The 24455-nt window shown below is 41.7% G+C and overlaps 4 protein-coding genes across 5 annotated transcripts; 2 read left to right on the top strand and 2 right to left on the bottom strand.

Annotated features, from left to right (window-relative positions):
* Positions 1–4991: 4991 nt before the first annotated feature.
* Positions 4992–8617, top strand: LOC109138857 (uncharacterized). The gene is made up of 5 exons (XM_019260452.2): positions 4992–6688; positions 6826–6984; positions 7108–7176; positions 7275–7412; positions 7877–8617. The coding sequence occupies exons 1-5, from the start codon at positions 6049–6051 to the stop codon at positions 8140–8142; spliced, it is 1272 nt and encodes a 423-aa protein (XP_019115997.2). The 5' UTR covers positions 4992–6048; the 3' UTR covers positions 8143–8617.
* Positions 8618–8691: 74 nt separating this feature from the next.
* si:ch211-63p21.8 (kelch-like protein 33) lies at positions 8692–12238 on the bottom strand. The gene is made up of 4 exons (XM_019260451.2): positions 11290–12238; positions 10254–11202; positions 10008–10178; positions 8692–9477 (listed from the first exon to the last, which is right to left on the bottom strand). Exons 1-4 carry the CDS (start codon positions 12083–12085, stop codon positions 8958–8960), a joined length of 2436 nt encoding a protein of 811 aa, XP_019115996.2. The 5' UTR covers positions 12086–12238; the 3' UTR covers positions 8692–8957.
* Positions 12239–13072: 834 nt separating this feature from the next.
* Positions 13073–14378, top strand: LOC109138866 (complement C1q-like protein 2). Its single transcript, XM_019260467.2, has 3 exons — positions 13073–13481; positions 13645–13773; positions 13868–14378. Exons 1-3 carry the CDS (start codon positions 13133–13135, stop codon positions 14149–14151), a joined length of 762 nt encoding a protein of 253 aa, XP_019116012.2. The 5' UTR covers positions 13073–13132; the 3' UTR covers positions 14152–14378.
* Positions 14379–15061: 683 nt separating this feature from the next.
* Positions 15062–24159, bottom strand: LOC104925759 (poly [ADP-ribose] polymerase 14-like). 2 transcript variants are annotated; one of them, XM_019266646.2, is made up of 15 exons: positions 23859–24159; positions 22809–22942; positions 20570–22708; positions 20126–20362; positions 19824–20045; positions 19510–19576; positions 19023–19169; positions 18863–18922; positions 18372–18548; positions 17926–18058; positions 17763–17818; positions 16968–17675; positions 16750–16877; positions 16481–16658; positions 15062–16201 (listed from the first exon to the last, which is right to left on the bottom strand). In XM_019266646.2, exons 1-15 carry the CDS (start codon positions 24022–24024, stop codon positions 15921–15923), a joined length of 4833 nt encoding a protein of 1610 aa, XP_019122191.2. In that variant the 5' UTR covers positions 24025–24159; the 3' UTR covers positions 15062–15920. The 2 variants fall into 2 exon arrangements, with proteins under 2 accessions (XP_019122191.2, XP_010737763.3); XM_010739461.3 differs by having other exon boundaries at positions 17926–18064; positions 23859–24158.
* Between the last annotated feature and the right edge of the window lie 296 nt (positions 24160–24455).

Below are 24455 nucleotides of genomic sequence, written 5' to 3'. Positions count from 1 at the left end.
CATTTATCATATCATATCAACTATACACTATACTTAAGTGCCATAAACATTTCCAATTGTTGTGTACTTTAGTTTGGAGTTTGGCATTTTGGCTTTGGGAAGCAAAAGAAACAAACAAACAAAAAAAGCAAGTGATGGATAGAAAGAGTATCTCGGGGTCTTGTTCACGAGGATGGAAGGAAGGATGGAGCGGGAGATTGACCGGTGGATTGGTGCAGCTTCTGCAGTGATGCAGACTCTGCACCGGTCTGTCCATCGTGGTGATTTACCAGTCGATCTACGTTCCTACCGTCACCTATGGTCACGAGCTTTGGGTAGTGACCGAAAGAATGAGATCACAAATACAAGTGGCCGAAATGAGCTTCCTTCGCTGGGTGGCTGGGCTCCCCCTTTAGAGATAGGGTGAGAAGCTCGGCCATCCGTGTGGAGCTCAGAGTAGAACCGCTGCTCCTCCTCATCGAGAGGAACCAGTTGAGGTGGCTCGGGCATCTCGTGAGGTTGCCTCCTGGACGCCTCCCTGGTGAGGTGTTCCGGGCACGTCCCTCCGTAAGGCGGCCCCGGGGAAGACCCAGGACACGCTGGAGGGACTATGTCTCTCGGCTGGCCTGGGAACTCCTTGGGGTCCCCCTGCTGCCCCCACGACCCGGCAAGGGATAAGCGGGAGAAGACGAAGATGAAGACGAAGGATAGAAAGAGGCAGATTTCAGTGTGCAACACATGCAGAGCAGCAGAGGGCAGTGTTGCTAAAGCCAAAGACATGTATGTGTTTGTAATGTTCTTATAACTCAAAGCACTGATGACTTTTAACTTGTTTCACGCAGTTTATATAAGAAACTTAATAGAACTAGAAACATGAAACATTATCATCTTTTTTTATATTGCCACTTCCAGAGACCACAGCGACTTTTTCCAGATTAGGAAGTAGTGTTTGATTTTTGTGCTGCCACTTCAATGTTTGTAATTCCATTGTTGTCTAAACCACTGGTGTCCTTAGGAAAACTAACTTTAGGGTCTATGTCTAATGAGACAGTTTGTTCAGCAGATCCCTTAATGATGTGAACATGCTATGATATGTCCTGGTTTAGAAGGATCTCCCTATGATAATCATAAAGAAATCACAGCCTCATGTCCATTTCTTGCACAGGAACTAATTTTGTGGGCAGCCGTTTAATGTAGAATCTACTGTATTTTGAAAAATGATCATAAAGATGGTTTTCCTCTTTCCTCTTTATGTGGGGTTACATGTCCAATGCTGAAGTGTGAGGGATATGTTACTCAGTGGATCCAATGAAACATTTCGAGGGCAAACGTCTACAAAAATGATAAAAACTGAACACCTTGACATAAATCTAGATCTGTAAGGGTAAGCAGGGCAGGGCCCTCAGGGAACTGAGTTCTTGTCATTTCCAAACAGCAGGCCTGGTATTGTGTTTGCATTTGACATTCCTTCACTGCACGTTGACTTCTGTGCCTTTGTTCTTTGTGGCACAGGGCCAAGGAGCCTTTCATACTATTATGGTTTGGTCTCAGGATGGTATAGTGGCTCTGTTGTGCTCTTTATAAGGGATTGCAGAAGTTCAGGCTTTAGAAACATTAGTGTTACAAACCCAGCCAAAAGAACAACCAGGAGCATAATTACATAAGAAAAAATAGATTAAATATTTGCGTACCTTTTACTGCAGTAACCATCTATGGACACAGGGTGAAGCAGTTCCCTCGTGTGCTGGCGAACGTCATTGCAGAGGGTGCAGAAAGTGGAATTCAGCCACAGGAGAAAGGAAAAGAGACTTTATTGGTGCACAGATTTATTTTTTCATTAAAGTTGATTTGAAAATGAAAGACATGCATTAGGAATTTTGAGAATTTTTAAGGAGATAAAAGAAAAAATCATTTATACGGTTTGGAAGAGAGCCACAATGTCACTATTGTTCTGAGTAAGTGTTTCTCCTCAGTGTGAAAGCACAATGCAATGCATTGTTTTTTAATCATTCAGAGAGGCAAGACAACGTGTGGTCTCTTGGATATTTTCCTCACAGATTGTGGAAGGTGTTTTCACCTCAGTGGCCTCTATACCTGCTCTCTTCACTTCAAGTGAGTAATCAGTGTTCAGGCCCTCGAGGATCCCATTTCACACAACTGTTGTTTTACATTGGAGCTGCTTAATAAGATTCTGAACATAAATGTATGATACAGTCTTTATGGCATCGCTGCAAACAATGTGCCTTGATCTGACTTATTAGCAGGAAGCAGGAAGTATTATTTGATGTTTGTGTGCACACAGAAGCAAACTAAAAGATAGGATCAAATCTGTGACGCAAAAAAAAACTTATTCAAATGTATTGAACCGCCTTTAACTAAATTGTATTTCGTTACTACAGTTTGCAACTTTTCTATCTGGCAGTCACGACTTGCTACAAGTGCCTGCAGAGAGTTAGGTAGCAAACAGTGTACGAGGAGTTCTTGTGATAAATATCAAGGCTAAAAATAAGGGTGAGATCCCCATCATGGCATGATTCACTTGTCAGCGTGATAAACAGAATTTTTGTTTCTCCACATTTGATTCGGGTGCCTTTTGATGATTTCTGAATTTTTGGCGATACGCCTCCGGGACTAACTCGTACGCTCGCAAAATTGCAGTTTTCACAGAGTCATATCTCAAACTCTCCTCTAAGGGGAGCGCAGAGACAACTTCTTGGGCTTTCCCATGAATCTCACACTGTAACAGCAGTGGCCAGACATCAATGGGGCCACTACAGAGCAGAGGCTACGCACTCAAATGCACCAAAGTCTACTTCTGTCTCACGAAATGTGGGCACTAAAGCTGCCAAAGCACCTTGAGGTCCTCCCTCAAGCTTCAGACTACCCTCACCTTTGCTTAGACACAGCAAGCTCTACCAGGATGTCAATTTCCACCGATTTACCAACAGAGTTTCCTCATACTGTGTTTGTCTTGCATGTCCTGGGTGGAGGCCTTAAGTCTGGTTGGGACTGGATTTGTGGTTCTGGTCCGATCTTTATCAGTGTGCACAGGTGCCAATTAACAGGTGAATGCAATCACTAATCATTGTGAACTCATCCAGAGAGCTAACAGGTGCATACTGTTACCGCCCACTGTGCCTTCACCTCGACTAGCACCTCAAATATTCTTAAAAAAAACAAACACTTCCTAGAGTATAACCTTTTTTTGCCCAGTCTGATCAAGAAGTTGCCTTTAAAGAGTGACAATGCAGTGATAACCTTTCCTAGTTTCCATCTGAGATCACATTACCCGCCTGTCTTCTTTTCAAGGTAGCAAACGATTGTTGTCTCTCACCTACAGCTGAACTGACACCTGTGGAATGTAACTGAGTACCTTTACTAAAGAACTGCAATAAAATTGCGCAGTTTTCTAAACTACATCCTCGTTCCAACATGGCACAAGAGTTTTTCTTCTGTTCCTCATTCTTTAGGCTGCTGACACGCAACACAAAGAATGTAATGTGACCATTTGTTTTTCAAAAAAGCCGCAGCGATAACAATGGCAGTGCAACATTTCCGTGATGACTATGCAGACACGGACATCTACAGCTGTAAAATGTGACTTATACATTCAAGCACCAATAATACAACATCAGAATGCACAGCTGCCCACCTAGCTCCGGTTCTGGCACGACACCAGCTCAGCTCCCTGTCAGTTGTTCGCCTACACCCCGGACCTCTTCCTGGTGGTCCAAACTGCCTGTGGTGCAAACACCAACACTCCCCCGGTGCTCTGAGCTCACAGTCCAGGCTGTGAAACAAACAAATCTGAGCTAACATTAGCTAACAGCAGCTGCAGTTCACAGCAGTTTAACAGCAGGAAACTCTGTAAATCACAGAGAAATAAAGTTGACTGTGTGTGACTTGATGCTGGAAAGCATTACATATGTCTCGCCAAAGTTACATAATGCAAGAACAGATGTGGGGGTTGTTATGGAATTTTCTATCCTTAGGTTACACAAGGTCACGTAGGGCCTTGAGGTCCTCGGCTGTATTAGCTGTTTGGCTTTGGTTGGGAACAGTAGGTGCCAGTCTATCTCAACACTGTGGTGTCCAGGGTCACAGAGACCTGTTGCTGCCTTCATAGACATAATAGATAGCTTGTTGTTGACGGTCCAATCTGCGTAAACAGACATCTGTGTCTTCAGACTAAAATATATTGACAATAACACCTCCATGGGTAAAGACATTCTCTGTGACTAATTCTGGGCGTGTAGTATTTGTGGTGTTATCTTGGGGTTTAAAGCCGATCCACCAGGATGAGTTGGACAGAATGTGAGACCGACTCAGGCACTTCTGATGAACTTTGAGAGTGTCTCTAATTCTCCTTGGTCAAGTGTCAATAAATAATACAGCATAAGACATCAGAGGCTCCTGAACACTTTCTTCTCTCACCTCACCATTGACCTTTGACTTCAGCAATTTCTCCACAATAGGGGGTCATAGAGTTCACTGTGAACCTGTTAATGTGAAATTCACAGTGACTAACGTTCTCAGCCCTCATTACTGACAGTTTGTCATGGATCTGTGCTTATTTCTTTGATTTCCAAGTCTATATTTTAGTATAGCGTGTTGTGGACTGTTTCACAGTTAACTGCATCATCTGAGCTCACATAATGTGATCGGGCAGGTTCAGGTGACTGTCATATCCTGTCAGTCATCATGTTGTGTGCTAAAACAATTTTCTAAAATACATCCTCGCCCCAACATGGCACAAGAGTTTTTCTTCTGTTCCTCATTCTTCAGACTGCTGACACGAGACACAAAGAATGGCATGTGAACTTTTGTTATTCAAAAAAGCCGCAGCGATAACAATGGCAGTGCAACATTTCCGTGATGACTATGCAGACCAGGCGTTTTTCCAACAAACTCTATAATAAGATGACTTTGACCTTACAGTATCACATTATTACGATGTCCATGAAATATGAATTTTAATGAATTCTTCTTCTGATACTGCAATACACAAAATACACCACACAATTCAGTACTCTTCACAGTTGATGTGAAAATACTAGTGTTGTTTTATTGTATTCTGTATTATGTGCTGCCATTTTAATGTTTATAATTCACTGTCGTATGCTTCTTTGCTGCTGTGAATGATCGACAAGCTTGAAGTCATGCATGGGTACTGTGCACTGTCCTTTTTAGCTAAACAATGAACAAGACATTATTTGCTCAGTCCATTGTACTTTGACTGATTGTTTTGAATCATGGAATAATATGATTTGTGAACATGCCATGAGATTTCCTGGTTTTCTGGTTTCCTGGTTTAAGGGCTTCTCCCAGTGATAACCATCTATAAAAAAATGAAGCTACACATTGCAGAGGCCGAATGTGTGCATAAAATACACCTTGACAAAATTCAGAGAATTAATTGAGATCGTTAAGAAAAAATGGAAATGGAATACAGGCACATCGAATCAAATCAAAGACAATAAATGAGAAATGTTTCACATTTCCTTCACAAATGTCCACACAGTAAACACAATTTCAGGGTGTGAAACCTGACAGCAAAAGAAGCCCATGAGTCGACAAGTGAATAATCAAGGCATGACACAGCAAATTTGCTTCAAGGATTCAATGTACACATCAAAAGGTTGAGTTCAGGGCTGGGAACTTTCCTTTAACATTTAGACATTGATGACAAATATATGTAAATATAATGTGTGTAAACCAGAGATTTCAGAGACAGTGGTTCCTTTGACAGTAGAACTTTGAGGTACCGACTGAGGATGCGTTGAAGAACCATGACACTTGCAGGGCAGGGACAAAAAAGTTTTTACATGCCTGAAGGAGTACACTACAGAGGACAGGAGATTTAATTTCTATTGTTTTCTAGTTTTGTTTGGGACTTTCCGTAAATGACGCAAATAAAATGAAAACTCTTGCTACATACACCCACCATGACGAATGGGCTGTCCCGATGAAGACAAAGATAAAAGGAGCTGTCTAGCCAGTTCTTGCACAGGAACTCTAAGGCTGCAGACGGCTGTCAGGTAAATAACCTGCAGTATTATAGCTTTGAAAATGGTCACCAAGGTTCTTTTCCTTCTTGCTTTATTCGGAGTCGCATCTTCCAATTTCCAAGAAAGAACGTGTGAACGGGAGCCAAGCAGACAAACACCAACCTTTTGTTCAAATTACAAGAACACAGTATATCTTAAGGAGAAGCAGAAAGACCTCGATAACAAACAAGCAATACTGGAAGACAGAATTGATCGTATCGAAGGTGAGCTCGACGACTTCGCGATTAACCTTGCAAGTGCAACCAGGGAGCTTGAAAAGATAAAGAATCAAACCGAGGCCGAAAACAGAAAAACAAAGGCACTGCTGGAGGAAAACAAAGCTGGAATCGCCAGCCTGAAGAGAGACGTTGAAGATCTGGTCAACTACAAGGAAAGAGTCGGAGGAAACTTCAGTGAGATTGAAAAGAAACTCGATGCAACTGAGAAGCGGTTGAGGGAAAGAGAGGTCAAACTTGCAAATCTGGAGAGTGATACTGAAGCTGAGTTAAATAACACACAGAGACTCCTGGATCAATATAAGGCTGAACTTTCCCACCTGAACACGACGGCCCACAGGCTTGGAGTCAGAGTCGAAGGCCGACTGAATGCCACAACGACAGACCTTGAAGCTAAAGTGACGGAAATACAAAAAAACAGTAAAGGTAATTTAAAAATCTAAAAATGAAATGTTCATTTTAAGTTACTGATATATACATGCAACAATGCATATTAAATGTTTTTCAAGTTTTTATGAATTGCTTATGAAAATGTCTGAAATGAAATATGTTATTTTTACAAGGTTTCAGCTCAGAACTGAAAAAACAAAAAGCTGCAGTTGATCAATTTAAAGAAGAAACTGGCGGTCACTTCAGAAATGTTGACCAGCAGCTGAAAGCACAAAATGCTACGGTGGCCCAGCAGAAGACTTCCATTACCACTCTGAAGAAGGACACTGCAGGTACATGTAAATGTTATTAAATACCCCTTTGTAATTACTGATCGAGTCTAATCCGTCACTTAATGGCTTTTTAGGCTGCTTTTCTTTTTTTTCCTAACAATGGTGACCTCTTTCTGTTCCTAGAAATAAAAGACAGGCTGGCGTCCACTGAGAAAAACCTCACACGAGAGGTCGACATCATTGCGGCCAGAGGTAAGGTCAGACAAAGGCTGTCTAGACTCTACATATTACATATTTCTATAGTCATAACTCTAAACTGAGTGTAACTATGTTTGCTTTCCTTTCTTTAGCAAGTACTAAGGTGGCATTTTCTGCAAGTTTAAAACAATCTTCTGGTGCGTTCACTGGACCTGGCACCAGTGACAAGAAAAATCTGATCTTTGACCAAGTCTTCACAAACGTTGGCGGAGCTTACAACCATCAAACAGGTATGTTTTGAAAAAAACTGTTATGTACATCCAGCATGGCATAGCGTCTTCCTCTGTTTAGTCAAGACAGTACAGGTAGGGAACACCAGTCGTTGCTGCCTTCTGGTGGTCGGAAATATGAATAACTCCTATCACTTATAATAAAACTTATCCTAAAACTTATAATAACTGTTTTTTTTTAATGAATTTACAAAATTCAATGTGAGCGAACATAAGAAAAATCGAAATCAAAACAATATTTGGTGTTACTAACCTTTCCCTTCAAACCAGCATCAATTCTTACACAGGTACGCTTGCACAAAGTCAGGGATATTGTAGGATTATAGTCAGGTGTACAATCAACCAATTATAACCAAACAGGTGCTAATGTCGCCCTTGACAGTTTGCCCATGTTCTACCATCGCTGTGTAACAACAAATTAGTCTTAACGTGCTAACAAGGCATTGCATTTTCTTCTTTTGCAGGCATCTTCACTGCTCCAAAGAAAGGTGTTTACCACTTTTCCTACATGACCTTTGGCTACTCCTGCCGTACCTCCGGAGCCATCCTGTTAAAGAACGGGCACTTACAAGTGAGCACTTTTGAATTCAAGGGACCGGATCGTACCGACACCACCAGCAGCACAGTCATTCTTGAGCTAAATGTTGGAGAAACCGTCAACATCATCCTGTGGACGGGTGGAAAAGTATATTCAAGTGTCTTCAGTGGGTTCCTCGTCTTTCCACTTTAGGGATGCATGCTTTTTGTCTTTGTTTCAAGGTCAAGGTCGAGGTATCTTTATTATCCCTGATGGGCAATTTATAGGGCAGCAGCAGTTGCTTAGTAATGCTAATGAAAGTAAATGATACAAGATAGATCCTGAGAATGCTTTGAACCCTTATTGGATCACAGAAATAAATATTGTTTAGCACTTTAAACTTTTATCGTAACTCTTTAATGCTCTATTGTAATACTTCCACTCGTGGGTACTATCCATAACTCGGATTAAGAAGAAAGGCTGTGTTTGCCATGTGAGTTACACTACAATGAAGTTTATTTAAGTTTTTATGCATTATTGCTCATTATATGATGATTCAAGAGCTATGATTTATTGTGGGATGATTCATTTATGTTTAAGAAGGGGAGCCTTTTGTGGCATGTTTCTCAGAACTTGAAAGAATAAAACATCAAAAGGAATCAAACTAAATAAAACCGTTTTAAAATGATGTCATGTAGTATTTTTTGAATAAGCACTCAGTAATAATAATTCTGAGTGATACACAAGTTAACATTGAATATTGTCCCTGCAATAAGGTGGATGTTAAAAGGACATGCTGAGATTTATGTCATCATATTATGATGTGCAAATTAATTTGATTGCTAGTTAGTATTTTGGATTGTATATTTGATTCTATTCTTTAGCATATTTCAATTATAGAGACAATTTCCATAAATTATATCACATCTCTGACAATGAAACAGACTTTTAGCGCAACTACATTTGCTCATAGTATGTTAAATTTCAGGAAGCACCACAAATGTTTCTAAAAATTATCATTTCCGTTATTAAAGTCTTAAGTGTTCAGGCAATCGGAGCAGACAGGCCCGCATGTCAGTAACAGCCCCCGGCAGTTTGCCCATATTCTCCCATCTCTGTGTGCTGGGATTGAACCGGTGGACCAGTCCGGACTCACTGTAATCTTCCTGGCAGTATCCTCCTAGTACATAGATCTTCCCCTCCAGGACGGATGAGGCTGCTCCCACGTGGGGCACAGGTAGTGACGCAAAAGCAGTCCAGGAGTCCGCCACGGGATCGTACACTTCACAGGCTTGTTGGTCAGTGTAAAACTTCCTCAGGTTACACACACCACCGGCGACATAAAGACGGCCTCGCAGGGGCTCCATGCAGTGCTGGGCTCGGTCATGGGCCATGTCTGCCAGGTAGGTGGTTCCTCTGCGTGGGTGGTACAGGAATGTGGAAACCAGACACTCATACTTACAGTTGAAACCACCAGAGATAAAGATTCCTCCATCTATGACAGTGACAGCGTGGCCGCTGAGAGCCTGGTCCAGGGGTTGGACGAAGCTAAGAAAAAGAGGTATCTAAATCAAATTAAATATACAAGCATGTTGCAAAAAGTGAAACTAAATGCTAGCCAGCAGAAAATAACAAAACCTCCATCGAGGACAGGTCATTTTAACCCCCCCTGTGAATGTTTAACACACAAACAAGCTGACTAGCAGGTGGTAAATGGAAGGCTTCAGATTTTGGTCTTTCCATGACAAATACAACCACGAGGCAGATCAGTCTGTGTGATCTGATGTGATGTGACAAATCTGCAACCGGTGGATCTTCTTATCCTGAATCAGCCGACTTTGTCACTGTTTGTCACTCCACTCAGAGACACCCACAGCTGCAGCAAGGAATGTTATATTACATAACAGAGGAAGCCACGACCTTAACCTCGTGACTGCCACCTACTGGCTTGGAACTTGTATTACACACAGAATACCAATTTCACATTAGTTTACTTTTCCTCAAAGCTTTAGTCTAAAGTCTAGTTTAAATATAGTATTAATATAATATATAATATAATAATAAAAATATAATCTTACCTCCAGGAGTCAGTGTCTGGGTTGTACATCTCGACACTGTCTACGTTGGTGTTAATCTCCTTATCTCCACCAATGGCAAAAAGACGCTCCTCGTTTACCACCACTGAGAAGTTACTTCTGAACTCCTGCATGTCAGCCAGCGTCTTCCAGCTGTTCTGCACAGGGTCATAACTGGCATGCATGCAAAGGTGAAATCAAGTTGTGTATCTGTGTGATAATATGGTGTTATTGTCTTCTTTTTTTTACCTGTATGCACATTTCATCACATCATTGCTGGTGTAGAAGTAGCATCCTCCAACCACATACAATCTTCCCCCCATTACTGCTATTCCATGCCTGAACGTTGGCTTGTCTGGCACCTCACCCAACTTCCTCCACTCTATCTCCTTCATCAACCCTGTACCACTGCGTAGGGAGTTTGCAAACCACAGTTCCCTGCTTGCTATGCGCAGACCCGGATTTGGGTTCATCTGGTCTCCCCCAACCACAACCAGAACATCTTTGGGACGCCGGACCCGGCACTGATCCTGAGTTTTTGGAAGACTGAAGGCAAATTCCTTGAATGCTGAGCCATAGAGTTCCACCTCCTTGTTTCCAAAGCACTCCATGCGAAGGTTAATGGCCCTAACCTCCCTGAACTCACGAAAGGTCATGAGGGGGAAGCGGACTCCAGTCATCAACAGGCCTGCCTGGCCCAACCTCTCCTCGGGATCAGCCTCAACCCATGATGATACAGCTCGAAAAACTGCCAACTCTGAGGGCACGCACAGACCATCACTGCAGAGGATGTCTAGAAGCTTCTCTGCTGGCAGGTCTTGAAACTTTGCCGTGGTTGACACCTCCCAGAAGTTCATCAGTACAAAATCATTGGCTTCCTCAAGGAGCTCTGACATCCCGTAGGCCTCAGCAAAAGATGCTACATCCAGGCATGAGCTTGGATTGATTTCCTGTCTCATGAAGTCAAGGCAAAGCGACAGCGCAGGCTGGAACTGAAGCTGAAGGGCCATGCAGGTAATTTCGAAGATGCAGCCCCAGCTAAGTGGAAGGGTCCCACTGTAGGAGCAGCTAATCAGAGCCTCTAGCTCAGAAGCTGACAAGAAGGGAAGGGTGACACGGGTCTGATGGGATTCCTTCATCCCACTGGTGAACATTCCACGGAAGTAGTCACTGCTTGCCGCCAGGATAACTCTGTGGACTGGTGACAGACAAAAGAAGAGTTCAAACTTTGTCAACAAGGTACCTGAATAGTGCATTTATTAAGAATAATAGGATTTCTACTAACCATGGAAGGAAGCCCCATCCACATCAAGAATGACATCACACCCCACTCTGTCTTCCCACAGATGTTTAATGGACTGAAGAGTAATCTTTATCTGTTCTAGGTAAGGGGTCTTTCCAGTTTTCTTCATCTTCTCTTTGTTGCAGAGATCCAGTATTCTTGGGACCCCCAGCGCTTCAGCTGCAGTCTTAATTAAGGCCATGCTGTCTTTGTTTAAAGACAATACAGCTCCAGTGTAAGCAAACTCCACAACCGCCTGTAGCCCAATGTGATCCACCTCAGGACCCAAAGACACTGACCTCCTTTGGACTTCTACATCCTTATTGTTGTCTGATTGTCCTCCACTTTCATCACTCAGTCTCTCACGGATGAAGGAGCTGACAGCAGCTAGAATAGGGGAGTGTACATGAACGCTATACTCATCATCAGTGGTCAGCGTCAGGTCTGTGAGAAGAGATGAATCCCAGAATTCCTTCAGGGTCATGAACACCTCTTTAGGATAGGTTTCACTGCGGTATGTGTGCACAAGTCCTTCATCCATAAATGCTTCCTCACTCATATGCTCCCCAATTCCCTCCTGACTAGTACCACTCATCCTGACCCCTGACTCCTTTTTCTTACCCCTTCCACTAATCAGCCCCATCCTGGAGTCATTGTAAGCCACGATCCTCCTCAGTTCGCGTTCGTCCTGTTCTATCCCTTCTTCTCCGCCATCTTCAATCGCTCTTTTACGCCTTTCCTTCTCTCTCCTCCATCGCTCTTCCCATTCCGATGGCAAGTAATGCCTAGTAAACTCCATGTCAATGTCTCTTCGGAGTACTACCTACAGTGGTCTGTCAATGATATTTATAATAACTGATATAATCCAAAACACTCTCTGTCTTCTAGGAATTTACCGGTCTATCTTATATTTATTTTTCTCTGCCTTCACAAATCCGTCTCTGTGCCTCTCTCAGACTCGACTTTCTTCAACTAAACTTTATAAACAAGCAGCTATTCATAGCCACTGGGTCAGAGAGATTCAGTTTCAACTAAGTCTTGGCATGCTCTTCATTTTGTTTATCAAGGAAGACCTGACGATCTTTAAAGTAAACCTTGTTGAAGGGCCAATAAATATGTAGTTAAATATTTTCCCAGTATGGACCTATTTCAAATTTTACCTTGAATAGTGGTTAAATAACAAATCCCGAACAAACAACTACTTTAACAGATAAAAGTTTAGAATATTTGTACTTTGTAATATAAGAATAAAACAACAACAAACAAACAAATACAAAATATCTCTATGTGCTCAAGCTCTATTTGCATAAAGGTAGTGGACGGAAACATGTATTAATTAACATTTTCTTTTGGAGAGAATGTCAGCAGACCTTTGGCATGCACTTTGTTCGTCAAGGCAGAAATAAAGATCACCGTCTCTCCACACTCCAAATACTCATGTGCACATAAAAAACCATGAAGGTAGAATCACCCAAACAAACACACCGTGGACCTTGACTTGTTTTGAGCAAAACAATACTTTATATCCTCATTGTCAAGAAGCAATGAGAATATAAAATATTGTTTTGAGCAAAACAATATTTTATATCCTCATTGTCAAGAAGCAATGAGGATATAAAGTATTGTTTATATTGTCAAGAAGCAATGAGGATATAAAGTATTGTTTATATTGTCAAGAAGCAATGAGGATATGAGGTTTATAGCTTTTATTTGAGTCACATAACCTTGAACCACAAGCAATGATTAACCTGGACTTTCTTATAAATACTGTACATGTCTTCTCACTGTCAGTCAACAGTCTTTTTAATAAATTCCACAAATATATGGTAAGAGATTCTGCTGAAGAATGGAGAGCTTCTCAGTGATGATGGCTGTCTGTTTGCTGGCTGGTCTATCTGTATGCCCGACTCGCATTGAGGGCAATCAGACCCAGATCACTGAGTCGACACATGAAGACAAACTGGTAGAGAACGATGCTATCCAGAATCTTAACCAAGGGCTGGAAACAACAGACTCACCAACCCACTCAAGCTGTGAACCACCCATCTATACAGTGCTAAAGGATCTGGGGGCTCTGCAAGAAAGGCTTGCAGCTACCGTGAAAGCCCTGGAAGAAACGAACAAAAAACTGGAGGACAGTGAGAGGAAGCTGTCAGCGCTCAACAGCACGGTGACTAAACTAAGTACAGTGGAAGGTAATAAAATACACTATAGCAATGCTAGAGTCATAGTTTAATGTGCAAACCAGCTATTGTGAGCTGAATGTTTATTCAAGGTTGTCTTAACTGTTGGCTGAAACTCAGAATTTGTTGCCTTGAGTTTAGAATTCAGAATATTATTCATGTTTACATCTGTTAGGGTCGCCTCGGGTTGCATTTTCTGCTGCATTACCAGTAGATGGCACCATTGGTCCTGTAAATGTTTTTTACCCTCTGGTGTACAGACATGTGTACTCCAACATTGGAGGACATTACAGCCCAGAGACAGGTCAGTGTAAGCTTTTTTTAATTTGCTAGCTGGCCCTTTGTATTGAAAGTACTGTACTGTCTCATAACTGATTCTTTTTTGTTGGTTGATGCAGGTTATTTTACAGCACCAGTAAAAGGAGTTTATTATTTCACCTTCACATCCTTCTGCTGGGGAGCAAGTACTAAGGGCTGTGGTGGCACTTTGTACAGAAATGCAAATCGGATAGTGTCGTGGTATGATTATCCTTCAAGTCACCCCTCCTCTCAATCCAACAGCGCCGTCTTGCAGCTGGAAGTTGGAGACCATGTCAACGTTCGTCTGTGGCACAATATGAGGATCAGTGATAATGTAAATAAATACTCCTCGTTCAGTGGATTTTTGCTTTTCACTATGTAGAGTGTGACGACGTGATTTCACACAAATCAAACTTTGAATGATGATCCAAAGATTACAAAGTATAACGTGACTTTCTGTTAGCGCTTCATGTTGTCAGTCATTTATACTTTTTACATGACCTGATTATTGTTGGAGTACATTGGAAACAATAATAAAACCTGTATATTTTAACACTTTAATCATTTTGTCATATCAGTAGATATGTTATCTTGAAAATGGGTATATTGTGTAAGATTCATCAGTCGAGACACTCATATCTTTTGGGATTGCCCGATGTTGACTCCATTTTGGCAAGGGATCCAAGCAGAAATTCTGAGCTTTCTGAAAATTACATTACCACTGAACCCATTACATTATATACTAGGTTTGAATCCAGGGGAGGACTAAGGCCCAACTATTACAGATTCTCCTACTAGTGGCGAGGAAAATGATAACCCTGTGTTGGCTCAGACCTCTACCTCCCACCCTTCAACAGTGGCGAGAGAGACTAAAGAATGTGTATTTGATGGAAAAGATAACTGCAAAACGTCATGTACAATTTGTGGGCCCCTGTCATTTCCCATTTTGGATGGCCAGACAGATAATTTGGTAACGTCTGGTCGTAAGAAGCTATTTCGGTATTGTGTCTTATTTTTGTTGTTGTTTTTGTTGTTTTGTGGAGGTCTCCTGCGGAAAGTACTTTCTCCCCCGTATTCTGGGATTAGTTTGGTGGGATGTCCATCAGTATAGTTTGTCTTGATTTGGGATTGTAGGTTTGCTGAGACACTAATTGTTCCTGGGTTGTTGTGTTGTGTTTTGCTTTTAGTGTAATGTTTTGTGTTGATCTTTATATGCATAATTTTAAATAAAAGAATGTAAAAAGATTCATCAGTCGTGATTACCACCCTGAAATCAAAATGTAGCACAGAAATTTTCATTTACAAATCATCATTTTATTACATCATTGTTTGCTCTGTTAACATTCATGACTCTTATGTAAATTGTTATTATGTAAATTAATGGCACTTTCCCGAAAACACAGACACTCCATCTTCTGCTTCACTAATTTCTTGGACCAATCGAATAAAAGACTTCTTCACTTTGAATTACCTTTGTTGCAAAATGTTCACATATTAAAAGAAATTCTTCATGTTTTTCTAATAAAACTCATTTAAAGAAGATTTCTATGGCAATAAGTTCACTTAGGGAAGAGTAGCATGACAACTGCACTTCCCAAATTTAATAAATCATGAATGATTCAGTTATGTTGTCCGCTGTATATGTAATACTTTATATCATAAAGAATCTGTAACCATTTCCACCAAGTTAAGTGCATAAATAACCAAAAATATGTCATGGCCTTGGTGAATGACATCAAAGATTAAAATCAATCAGTCCTGTATCGTACGAATCATGTGATCCCTTCGCCTATAAACCCAGAACTAAACACACGAGTGGCTCCTACATAACATAACATAACATTTTGCAATATAATTTCAGGTTTTATGTCACAAGGCTGAGGTGAGTCAGAAAAAAAAGGTTTCAAGGAGTATGTCTGTGGTACAGAATCGCTGTGAATGCTATAACACAGTTCAGTTTCAGTGCTGTGTTTGTTCATTTGAGAAGATATCTGTTTTTGTTACACAATAAAATGTTGATGAGAAAGGAACATCAAGTGAAAGGAGAAATTTAAGGCACAGGTCCCAAACCCCACTAGAGATAACCAAACCTTTACAAGGGTGTCGAAGCCCCTTCTTGATTTTAAGTAGTACAAGAAATTAAATTTTTCCTTAGCTGAAGGTGATGAGGTATTTTGGGTAGGCCTGGTCATCGTGGAAGACCACGAACATGGAGGGCGTCTGCTGGTTGTCTACCACACTGTCGAAGCAGTCAGTGGGGTCTGAGCCTCGAGGAGGGGGAGCTTTAAAGTGACTTTGACCGACCGTGTAACGGCCGGTCAGGACACAAGCAACATAGACCCGCTTCAGGCCTGATGCGTCTGCTGGGGAGAATCTACTGGCCGAATATGCTGCATTGACTGCGAAGTAAACTCCCTTCCCGAAAGCAGCAGCTGGGATAGAAATAAAAATAAAGACATTGTGCTTATTTGTTTTCTTAAGGAGATCAACACCAGTTTCGTGAAACTACACACCCGTTTAGCTTAGCTTGGCATTGCCAAGAGACAGTCAACCACATAACCCTCCATAACCCCACCTAGGTTTTTGTAAATAAACAAGATATAAGATTTCTAAGTAAGCGTTAGAGGTGCTCCTATGGCATACTAAGCAAACCTAGCTGCAGAAGCTGAATTTTCAGGGGATTAAATATAACACGTGACAACATTTCTTACCATGTGTTCCTGCGTAGCTTCTGTCAAATCTATCCTTTTCAATACAGTTGCATGACTCTGCTGATGTGCCATGGTAGAGGGTCATCTCCCCGACCTCTGCCGGGCCATTCTTGGCATATATACGCTGCTTACACACGGCATAGGCTTGCCACAGGAAGAGGTTTTGCACACGCTCGATCTGAGATCAGAAAACAATAAATCAATGACTTACTCTGCAGTGTGTGTTTTTTATAAGGGTTAGAAATTAAAATAAACTATGTGGAACTCACTTTGCGAATGTTGTACTTAGCTGTTTTGAGGAAACCCTGGGCGACCAGCTCGTACTCCGGTGTTTTGGGTTGCAGCTCGACCTTTTTGAAGAATTCTTCGTGCATAGGTTCCCATTGTTTTGGCAAATCTAAGGCCAAAGTAGATGTCAGAAAAATGTATGTTATGAAATAAAGTAAAAAAAGTAAAGTGGAAGTGGAAACTAGTAAATGAGACATACCTATTTCAGACTCGTGCCTTTTTACTTTGTACGTGACGCCTGTGAGCCAATTTGTGGCGTCTTGTGTCCTCAGATTTACTTTGACCGCCGTGCAGTCTGGTGCTGTAATGTCTACAGACACTTGGTTGTTTATGTGAGCCCCCTCCAGCAAAAAGTTGTCATGCAGGGTCAGCTCATGCCAGTCTTTATTTACATCCTGAATTGACCACTGCACATTGAGAGCCAACATTGCTTCTTCTTTATCTTGAATATCTTCACAAAGTGCTTTTTGGACTGCTTTGCTTACAAGCTCAGTGACACTCAAAACATCCTCTTTTAGGCCATTGAGCACATACACATCTCCTCCTGACCCTGACTGACCTCTAGCTGTGTTTCCTGCTCTGCTGTCGTTTGTACCAACAGAACTTTGACGTCCTCTGTACTCCATGCTTATCTCTAAGAGTTTGACTTTCGCCTGCACTGCATCCAGCTCCATGGCATCAAGCCTAGAAAAACTAAGCACATCCACCTCCCTCTCTACTAGCTGCTTCTGGAGTATCCCCTCCAAATCTCTCTTGATGGTTGCGTTGGTGTCACGACTACAGCCAATCACACTTATCACAGCTGGCAGTGGCTTTAAGGAGATGAAGGTATTGCGGCGAGGTGCTGAAGTTGTGGAGGTCCTTGAACACTTGTCTTGACACTTCTTAAGAATCTGTTTAGCTCTTTCTAAAAAAAAAAGAGCAAAAAGATGATGAGAACATTTTCAATCATCAGCGTAAATTTAATCTTCAAGCCTTATAAATAAAACCAAACCTCTCAGGCTGAGGTGGCGACTGGCTGTTAGTCCAAAGCGGTTCTCCAGCTCCGATCTGCCAAAAGATGTTACAGAACAGGAAGCTTAAAATAACCTATTCTGACTTTGTCAAACAATGCGATCTATTATTCGTTGCAGCATGAGTTAAGATATATATCTGACCTGAATGCCTGGAAGACCGGTTGTTGCAGAATAACAATGCGGATGAGTAAGAGGGACTTTGGTTTCAAGTCCGTAATAGCTGAGGTCATGCCGTCCAGCATGGCTTTACAAGCTTTGACCGAGTCCATACCAGCTGCACCTGCGGGGATATGAATGACAGTGGTTGTGAATCCACGTTGATATGCCACAAATGTTGCCATCTATATTTCTGCAGTGACTATTGTGGCCTTTTGTTCTTATTCACTATGCTGCCTTCAAGTACCATTATTCGTAATGTGTAAAAATTTTATATTCTTAACAGGTTATATCCTATGATAATGGCCTATTACAAAAAAGGCAGCATAATCTATATCTTAATGTAGATATATAGATCTATTACCTATTATCTATCTATTATTATTAGCGTTGACCATGCACAAGTACACATAAACACACACAGTACAAACCAGTATTGATAGCTGGAAAGGCCGCTGAGCGATAGCCTTTGCTCTCACACTGCTTCAGTATCTGTTTGCATTTTTTCCGTATCACCTGAGGATCACGCATGAAACTGGCGTGAATGATTTCCCTGCAGCCAAGCAGCCCCGGTCCTGTGGTGCACATGTGGTCTGCTGGAGTTCCCACTGATAAAAAAAAAACGTAAAAAGAAAACAATCTGTTGATACATACATACATAACACAAAGAGCCAGAGTGAAATATTTTATTTATTGAAGTCATAACGTTAAAAGGGCATAGGGCTGTATTTTCTCTGGCATTCAATGTTTATTTTGGTCGTTTCACAGATGTTTAAATTGTTGGACTGCAACCAAATTACTAGATAATTGTTAAGACTGAAATCTGAATTAATACATATTTCCATCCATGATAGTAATAAACACAAACCAGGAAGCTCCTAAAAGTATTTGTAGTATTTTTCACTCCACTCTTAAGGCTTACCTTGTGCTAACTCTGCTTGCACAGTAGCCCCAGCTGCAGTCAAAATAGCTTTGGACACACCTGTAAAGTTTGTGAAAGCACAGTTACTGTAAGATCTAACCTGGTGCAGTATGTATATATTCAAGTCAACCAGAAGCTTTATATAATTCATCAGTCATACCAGATGGGTTGCTTGAGAAGTCAGTTGTGTTGATGATAGCATCAGTGGTCTCATTAATGATGTTATCAAAGACCAGCTGAAGCTTGACTTCACCCAGCATGGCTGTGACCTCATCGTTAGTTAACGAGACATGGCGGTAAAATGAAGCTAAAGTTATGGAAATAAAAGAGAAAGTATAATTATGGTTAATAGTTTTATATGTACACTGAATCAAATGATGACACAATCAAAGGAAATTAACCCAAAATGATTAGCTTGATTTAGCTTCATGTTTTGGTTTTACACACGTAAATCTTTCGTATGACAAAATAACTACAACTAATTATTCTGACTTCCAAAGTTATATTTCTGCCATGGATGTATTTTATATTTATTGACTAATCAATTCAATCCAATGAGAATACTCATCTGACAATACAGCAAAAAGGTTTTCCAGCTTCTGGGTTTACTTCTTTGTAGGAGTGTTTCTTCCACTGTTCACACTAACCTTGGTCTGGGTTAGCATCGTTTGTGAATCCTCTGAGATGCAAAGTTCCCTGGGCGGACTGGAAAGCCTGTAGTAACAAAATGAAAGATTGAATTCCATAATAACATAATAACTCCAACACTAATTGTTTCAACATAGCATTACATTACATACTGGTCTGATTCGTATTTTAGAAAAATAAAATTAATTACAACAGTTCTTGGTAAAATCAAAATCAATAATAGGTTACAAAGAGCATATCCTACGAACAATGAACCTGGACACACACTTTGAGATACTTCTTTTTTTGTTAGATGCTACTGTATTTTCTTTACCTTGCTAGAGTCTTTGTCATTGGGGTGGACGACAATACGGACCAGAAAAGATCTGCCAGCTCGGTTCTGTTCAAATGCACGGACCTCCTCTAGTATAACCTTCGATACCACGCTGTGAGGAAAACGGAGGACAGAACCGGTCCCAAGCACAGGTAGGGCAACTGATCTAAAGCCTCTGATAGCACAGGAAGCCAGCATTTTTTTGATACCCTGTCTCAGAACCTGGAAAATTCAAGGATTACCATGGTTACTACACCTCTTACTTTTTAAGAGAGTATGAAAAACACAGAAAAACATTTCACCTGGACTGCAGTTCCCTGTTGGTTGTTATCCCAGGGAACGAGGTTGAGGAAGAACACTCCATTAGACTGTAACGTAGGTAAACCGTCCACCAGGACGATGTCACCAGGTAGGGTTGCTCCTCCTGCTTCGTGATGAAACTTTGCAGTCAGCTGAGGTCCAACCACACTGGACAAAGCGTTTCCAACACGGGTAGAAAGAGGATCATGGCCAACCATAGGAGATGCCAGGCCGTCCACCTTGGGAGAACACAACAGTCTAACTTCATCCAAGTTCACACTGAAATGCTCCTAATAACCATGTTTATCCTGAAAGTAGACTCTGTTGTGCAACTGCTCTGTATGCAAATAGACTCTGGTACCTGCAAACTATAGCCTGTAAAACTTCTAGTATCAAGTAGAAAAATTTAAATTATGCCGCTTTAACTTTGCAGCAAAGTTTCTTACCTGCTGGGTCTCAAGAGTTCCCTGAATGATCTCTACATGGACACCATCTCTAGGAGCCCCAGCAGAGGCTCCTCTTTCAGTGTCTTGGGCAGGAGCCTCTGCCTGGAAGCCCAAATCAGTTGGAAAGTTTCCTGTAGCGATCCCTTGGAGAAGCCGATCACATGCTTCCTGCATGGCCCGTACCACCTCTCCTCTGTTATCAATCAGGATGATTCTGCTCAGACTTCGCCCTCCCTGACTGGCAAACTCCTTAACAGCAGTTACAATAGCCTCAGAACATACAGTGACAGGAACACCAAACACACCTGAGCTGATACAAGGAATGGCAATGGATTTGAGCTCCATGTTTTCTGCTAAATCCAGAGCAGACCGGACAGTTTTTTCCAGTAACATTCTTTCTTTACCGCCTGATTTTCCACCTACAGGCCCAACAGCATGCAGCAGTTTCTTACAGTTTAAGTTTCCCCCTGAGGTCACTACCACTTCACCTACAGGGACTTTTCCAGTTTGCCTTACTATAGCATTGCTCTCCTTCTGTACGTCAGGACCACCTGCTTTACTCAGTGCAGCAGCAACACCTCCACCATGCATCAGATCCTCATTGGCAGCATTGACCAGGGCATCTGCATCTTGTTTGGTAATGTCACCCTGAGACACAAACACCTGGAGCCCACCACGAAGGCTGTAGTTAGCAACTGTTATCACTCCTCCGCCCAATCTTTCACCAGATGCCAAATTCTGACTAGTAGCATGAGGTTGTTCTTGAAGCCATATGAGACACCTTTGAGACTGAGCAACACGTAAAATGTTCTCTCTTCCAGAGGGACTTACGAAGTACCTTACCGCCCCGGGCTGGTCAATGGTGATTCTGTCCTTAACAAGAGAGTCCAGAAATGGACCCAGCCTGTTCCTGACTGCAGTCACATCACTAGATGGACCTTGTAGCAACACCATGGGGCCAGAGGAAGATGTTAAAGGATGGAAGGTAACCCCTGAACAGTCAAACTTATGTAGCTGCATAAGTTCTGGTAAGAGTTGTACTAACTCTGGGAAAGGAAGATTGACTTTGCCTTCTACGCATGACTGATCCAAAATAAACTGTGTGACAGCTTCACTCAGTTCTTCAACTTCTTTGGTGTGGCCCAGCAAGCACACCACGCTGTCTGAGCCAAACACAACCTGAGCCCTATACTGCCCTTGGTTCATCTCATTTGTCTTGAACTTGAGCTTTTCTTGAAGCTCCTGTGGCACAACAAAGCAGTTAGGAACATCAATCTTGACCTCCTTGAATTTTTGTTTCATTTTTTTTTCTGCGTCATCCAATTTATCAGCAGAGAGGCTGAAGAAACGTAACTCTGTGTCTCGTAACTCTACCTCCACCTTTTCACCAACGGCTAAAAAGTTACTCAGCACTGCTGGATCTCCGTAAGCCTTCCTTAGGAAGGCCAGAAAATGTGGGCTCATGTCCGATACTTTCCTTTCAAATACCAAATTCTCCTTATGCGAGATCCAATCTCCAGCCTTTAGAATGTCCTCCACAGGACCTTCCAAAGCTAACTGACCTGCATCTCTCTGCGTGACCTTCACTCCTGGAAAATCTCGTCCCAAACTGTGCTCAATCTCTTCCCAGAGAAGACGGAGCTTGGCTTCGCCTAGTCTACGAGTTCTGGTTTGCTTCTGACTTAAACGTGACCCTCGTTTCATACTCTCATGCAAGCCCATTATATCCATCACCCTGGCCGTCACCTGAGAACATTTCCCAACAACAACAGCCATGCCAACCTCGCTGTACACCTTCACCTCATCTGCGGTCTGAGAAGAGCTGCAGGACTGAAGCACAGCTTTAACTTTGTGAGGATCCACCTCATAGTGGCACTGGTAGCCTTCAAAAAGTTTGTCTACCTCGGCTTTCCAATTTCTAACTTCATCGACAGCACCAGTTTGAGCTAAACTCCTGACTAAAATCCTCCCCTCCTCTTGGTTAATCTTGGCAGAGCAGGCCAAAGAGGTGAGTCCTTTCTCTAGTTCTTCCTCAGCCTTGGGACATTCCTTGAAGTAACGAAGGAGGTAAGGATCAAGTTGTAGTTCATAGTCTTCACCACTAGTCAGTGGGCTTGAAGCAAGAGTGGACTGCTGTCCCTGTAGTTAGAAAAAATATCCATTACATCAATTTAAATTTTTTTAATAATCAAAATGAGAGTTGAAAGATTTCAGCTGGTTCTGATTTTGGAAAACTGACCTGTGATGAAGTCAAGTCCACCTTTGGACTAATTGATTTGCTTGTAGGTTCTGGGCTGTCTCGCACGGTCAGCACCAGAGGACTACCTGCAAGCTCCACCACATGTTCAGATCTCTGCAGGACTCTTTGCTGAGCTGAGACATAAATGGGGACATTGCATATATATGAGGGGTTTTGTCTTTTGTCTTTTCAGATTACTTTTCAGTTTTGTCACCACTCCATCCTCCAAACTCTGCATTTATTAAACTAAAATAAAGTGTGTACAATGTGCTGGACCCAGATCAACCTGACCATGATATCATACATCATACATGTATTTTTTTTTAAATATTGGCATTAAATAATTACTCATTATTTCAGCAGCACTGGTATCCTGCAGTCTGTGTTAAATTGTGGGATGGTTTCTGAAACTGACTGAATATGGCACAGGCTCCACCTAGAACATTTTTCACCAGCCGCCACTGCAACAACAGTGGCGCTATGCCTCACCAATGGGGCCTGCCCCACAGTTTAATGTCTTTATTGGCACTGTTGTGCTGATAATAACTTTAAAGCACACCCTTGAATGCAACATCACGATTATACAGCAATAACCGACTTGAATAAAATATATAATCCAAAGATAATCACATTTTGGGGCAATATGTGGCCAACCGCATCACTGCCATGCCGATAATAACACGTGAAAGCAATAATAACATTAAAGCACACAATTAATATAGCTTAATTACAAACCTACTTAGCTTATGTTAGGATAATATGACACAAATATCTAATACTGCGTCAGTGCATTGAACTCAATGTGAAAGTGAAACTAAGATGTTATGCATGTTAAATGTACAGATTAGTTTAATACACAGTTGAAACACAGTTTGAGAAGCAATAACATCAGCTGTCATCAGATTTTTCATAAAAGACAACATTAAGATGAACCGGGGTAACCCTGTGCAGACACACTTTCACTTTCACTTCTAAACGAAATATTAAAAAAAAAAGTTAAAAACAAGGACACAAGTAAACAAATGCACGTTTAAAAGTCACTTCTCTTACCGTCTCGGTCTTTGAATGCAATCCTGTAAACTTTATCGTGTGTTTCTGTGAGTGAGCCGCAGTCTCCTCCTCCTGATTTGCGCTGAATGTGGAAATATTTTTCTATCCTCTTCTTTTGCTCTTCATTCAAGCCGGGACACTCGAAGAAAACGGGGTACTCCATCATGTCAAAATGAGGCAGCGCAGGCCTGAACAGGTGAGAGACGGACCTGCGTCAGGCTCGGGTCGGACAGGGGCGCTCTCTGCACTGAAGACAAGGTTCAACGTTCAACAAGACGTACAGGAAAGACGAGGGGTGCGGCCGAAATGTCACAGCATGAGAAAGAAAGCTGCACCATTCAAAAGATGGACCACAAAAGGCGCATCAACATACTTCTCCTAGTGGACAACCCCCTTAAAAACACAAACAAACACTTATTATAATAATATATATATAATATAATAAAACGCATATATAGACTTATTATAGAGATAATTTAAAAAAGGATTATGCAACCAGTTCTTCCGACCAAGTGATCTGATTGGTCAACTAGACATTTGTGCATGAAAGCACATTTGACTGATCACTAAAAAATATTACTCTGCAATTTCCACATT

The sequence above is a fragment of the Larimichthys crocea genome, chromosome XIV, assembly GCF_000972845.2.
Source record: "Larimichthys crocea isolate SSNF chromosome XIV, L_crocea_2.0, whole genome shotgun sequence".
NCBI lineage: Eukaryota > Metazoa > Chordata > Actinopteri > Sciaenidae > Larimichthys > Larimichthys crocea.
This window is presented reverse-complemented; position numbering and strand designations above follow the sequence as displayed.

Coding starts and splice junctions, on each gene's coding strand:
- LOC104925759 (XM_010739461.3), bottom strand. CDS start 24,024: ATGATGGAGTACCCCGTTTTCTTCGAGTGTCCCGGCTTGAATGAAGAG. Junction 20,046..20,125: donor AACAGGGAACTGCAGTCCAG/GTGAAATGTTTT, acceptor TGAATTTTCCAG/GTTCTGAGACAGGGTATCAA. Junction 18,923..19,022: donor CTTCTCAAGCAACCCATCTG/GTATGACTGATG, acceptor CAAACTTTACAG/GTGTGTCCAAAGCTATTTTG.
- si:ch211-63p21.8 (XM_019260451.2), bottom strand. CDS start 12,085: ATGGAGTTTACTAGGCATTACTTGCCATCGGAATGGGAAGAGCGATGG. Junction 11,203..11,289: donor GGATGGGGCTTCCTTCCATG/GTTAGTAGAAAT, acceptor GTCTGTCACCAG/TCCACAGAGTTATCCTGGCG. Junction 9,478..10,007: donor CCAGACACTGACTCCTGGAG/GTAAGATTATAT, acceptor TCTTTTTCTTAG/CTTCGTCCAACCCCTGGACC.
- LOC109138866 (XM_019260467.2), top strand. CDS start 13,133: ATGGAGAGCTTCTCAGTGATGATGGCTGTCTGTTTGCTGGCTGGTCTA. Junction 13,482..13,644: donor TAAACTAAGTACAGTGGAAG/GTAATAAAATAC, acceptor TACATCTGTTAG/GGTCGCCTCGGGTTGCATTT. Junction 13,774..13,867: donor ACATTACAGCCCAGAGACAG/GTCAGTGTAAGC, acceptor TGGTTGATGCAG/GTTATTTTACAGCACCAGTA.
- LOC109138857 (XM_019260452.2), top strand. CDS start 6,049: ATGGTCACCAAGGTTCTTTTCCTTCTTGCTTTATTCGGAGTCGCATCT. Junction 6,985..7,107: donor TCTGAAGAAGGACACTGCAG/GTACATGTAAAT, acceptor TTCTGTTCCTAG/AAATAAAAGACAGGCTGGCG. Junction 7,177..7,274: donor CGACATCATTGCGGCCAGAG/GTAAGGTCAGAC, acceptor TCCTTTCTTTAG/CAAGTACTAAGGTGGCATTT.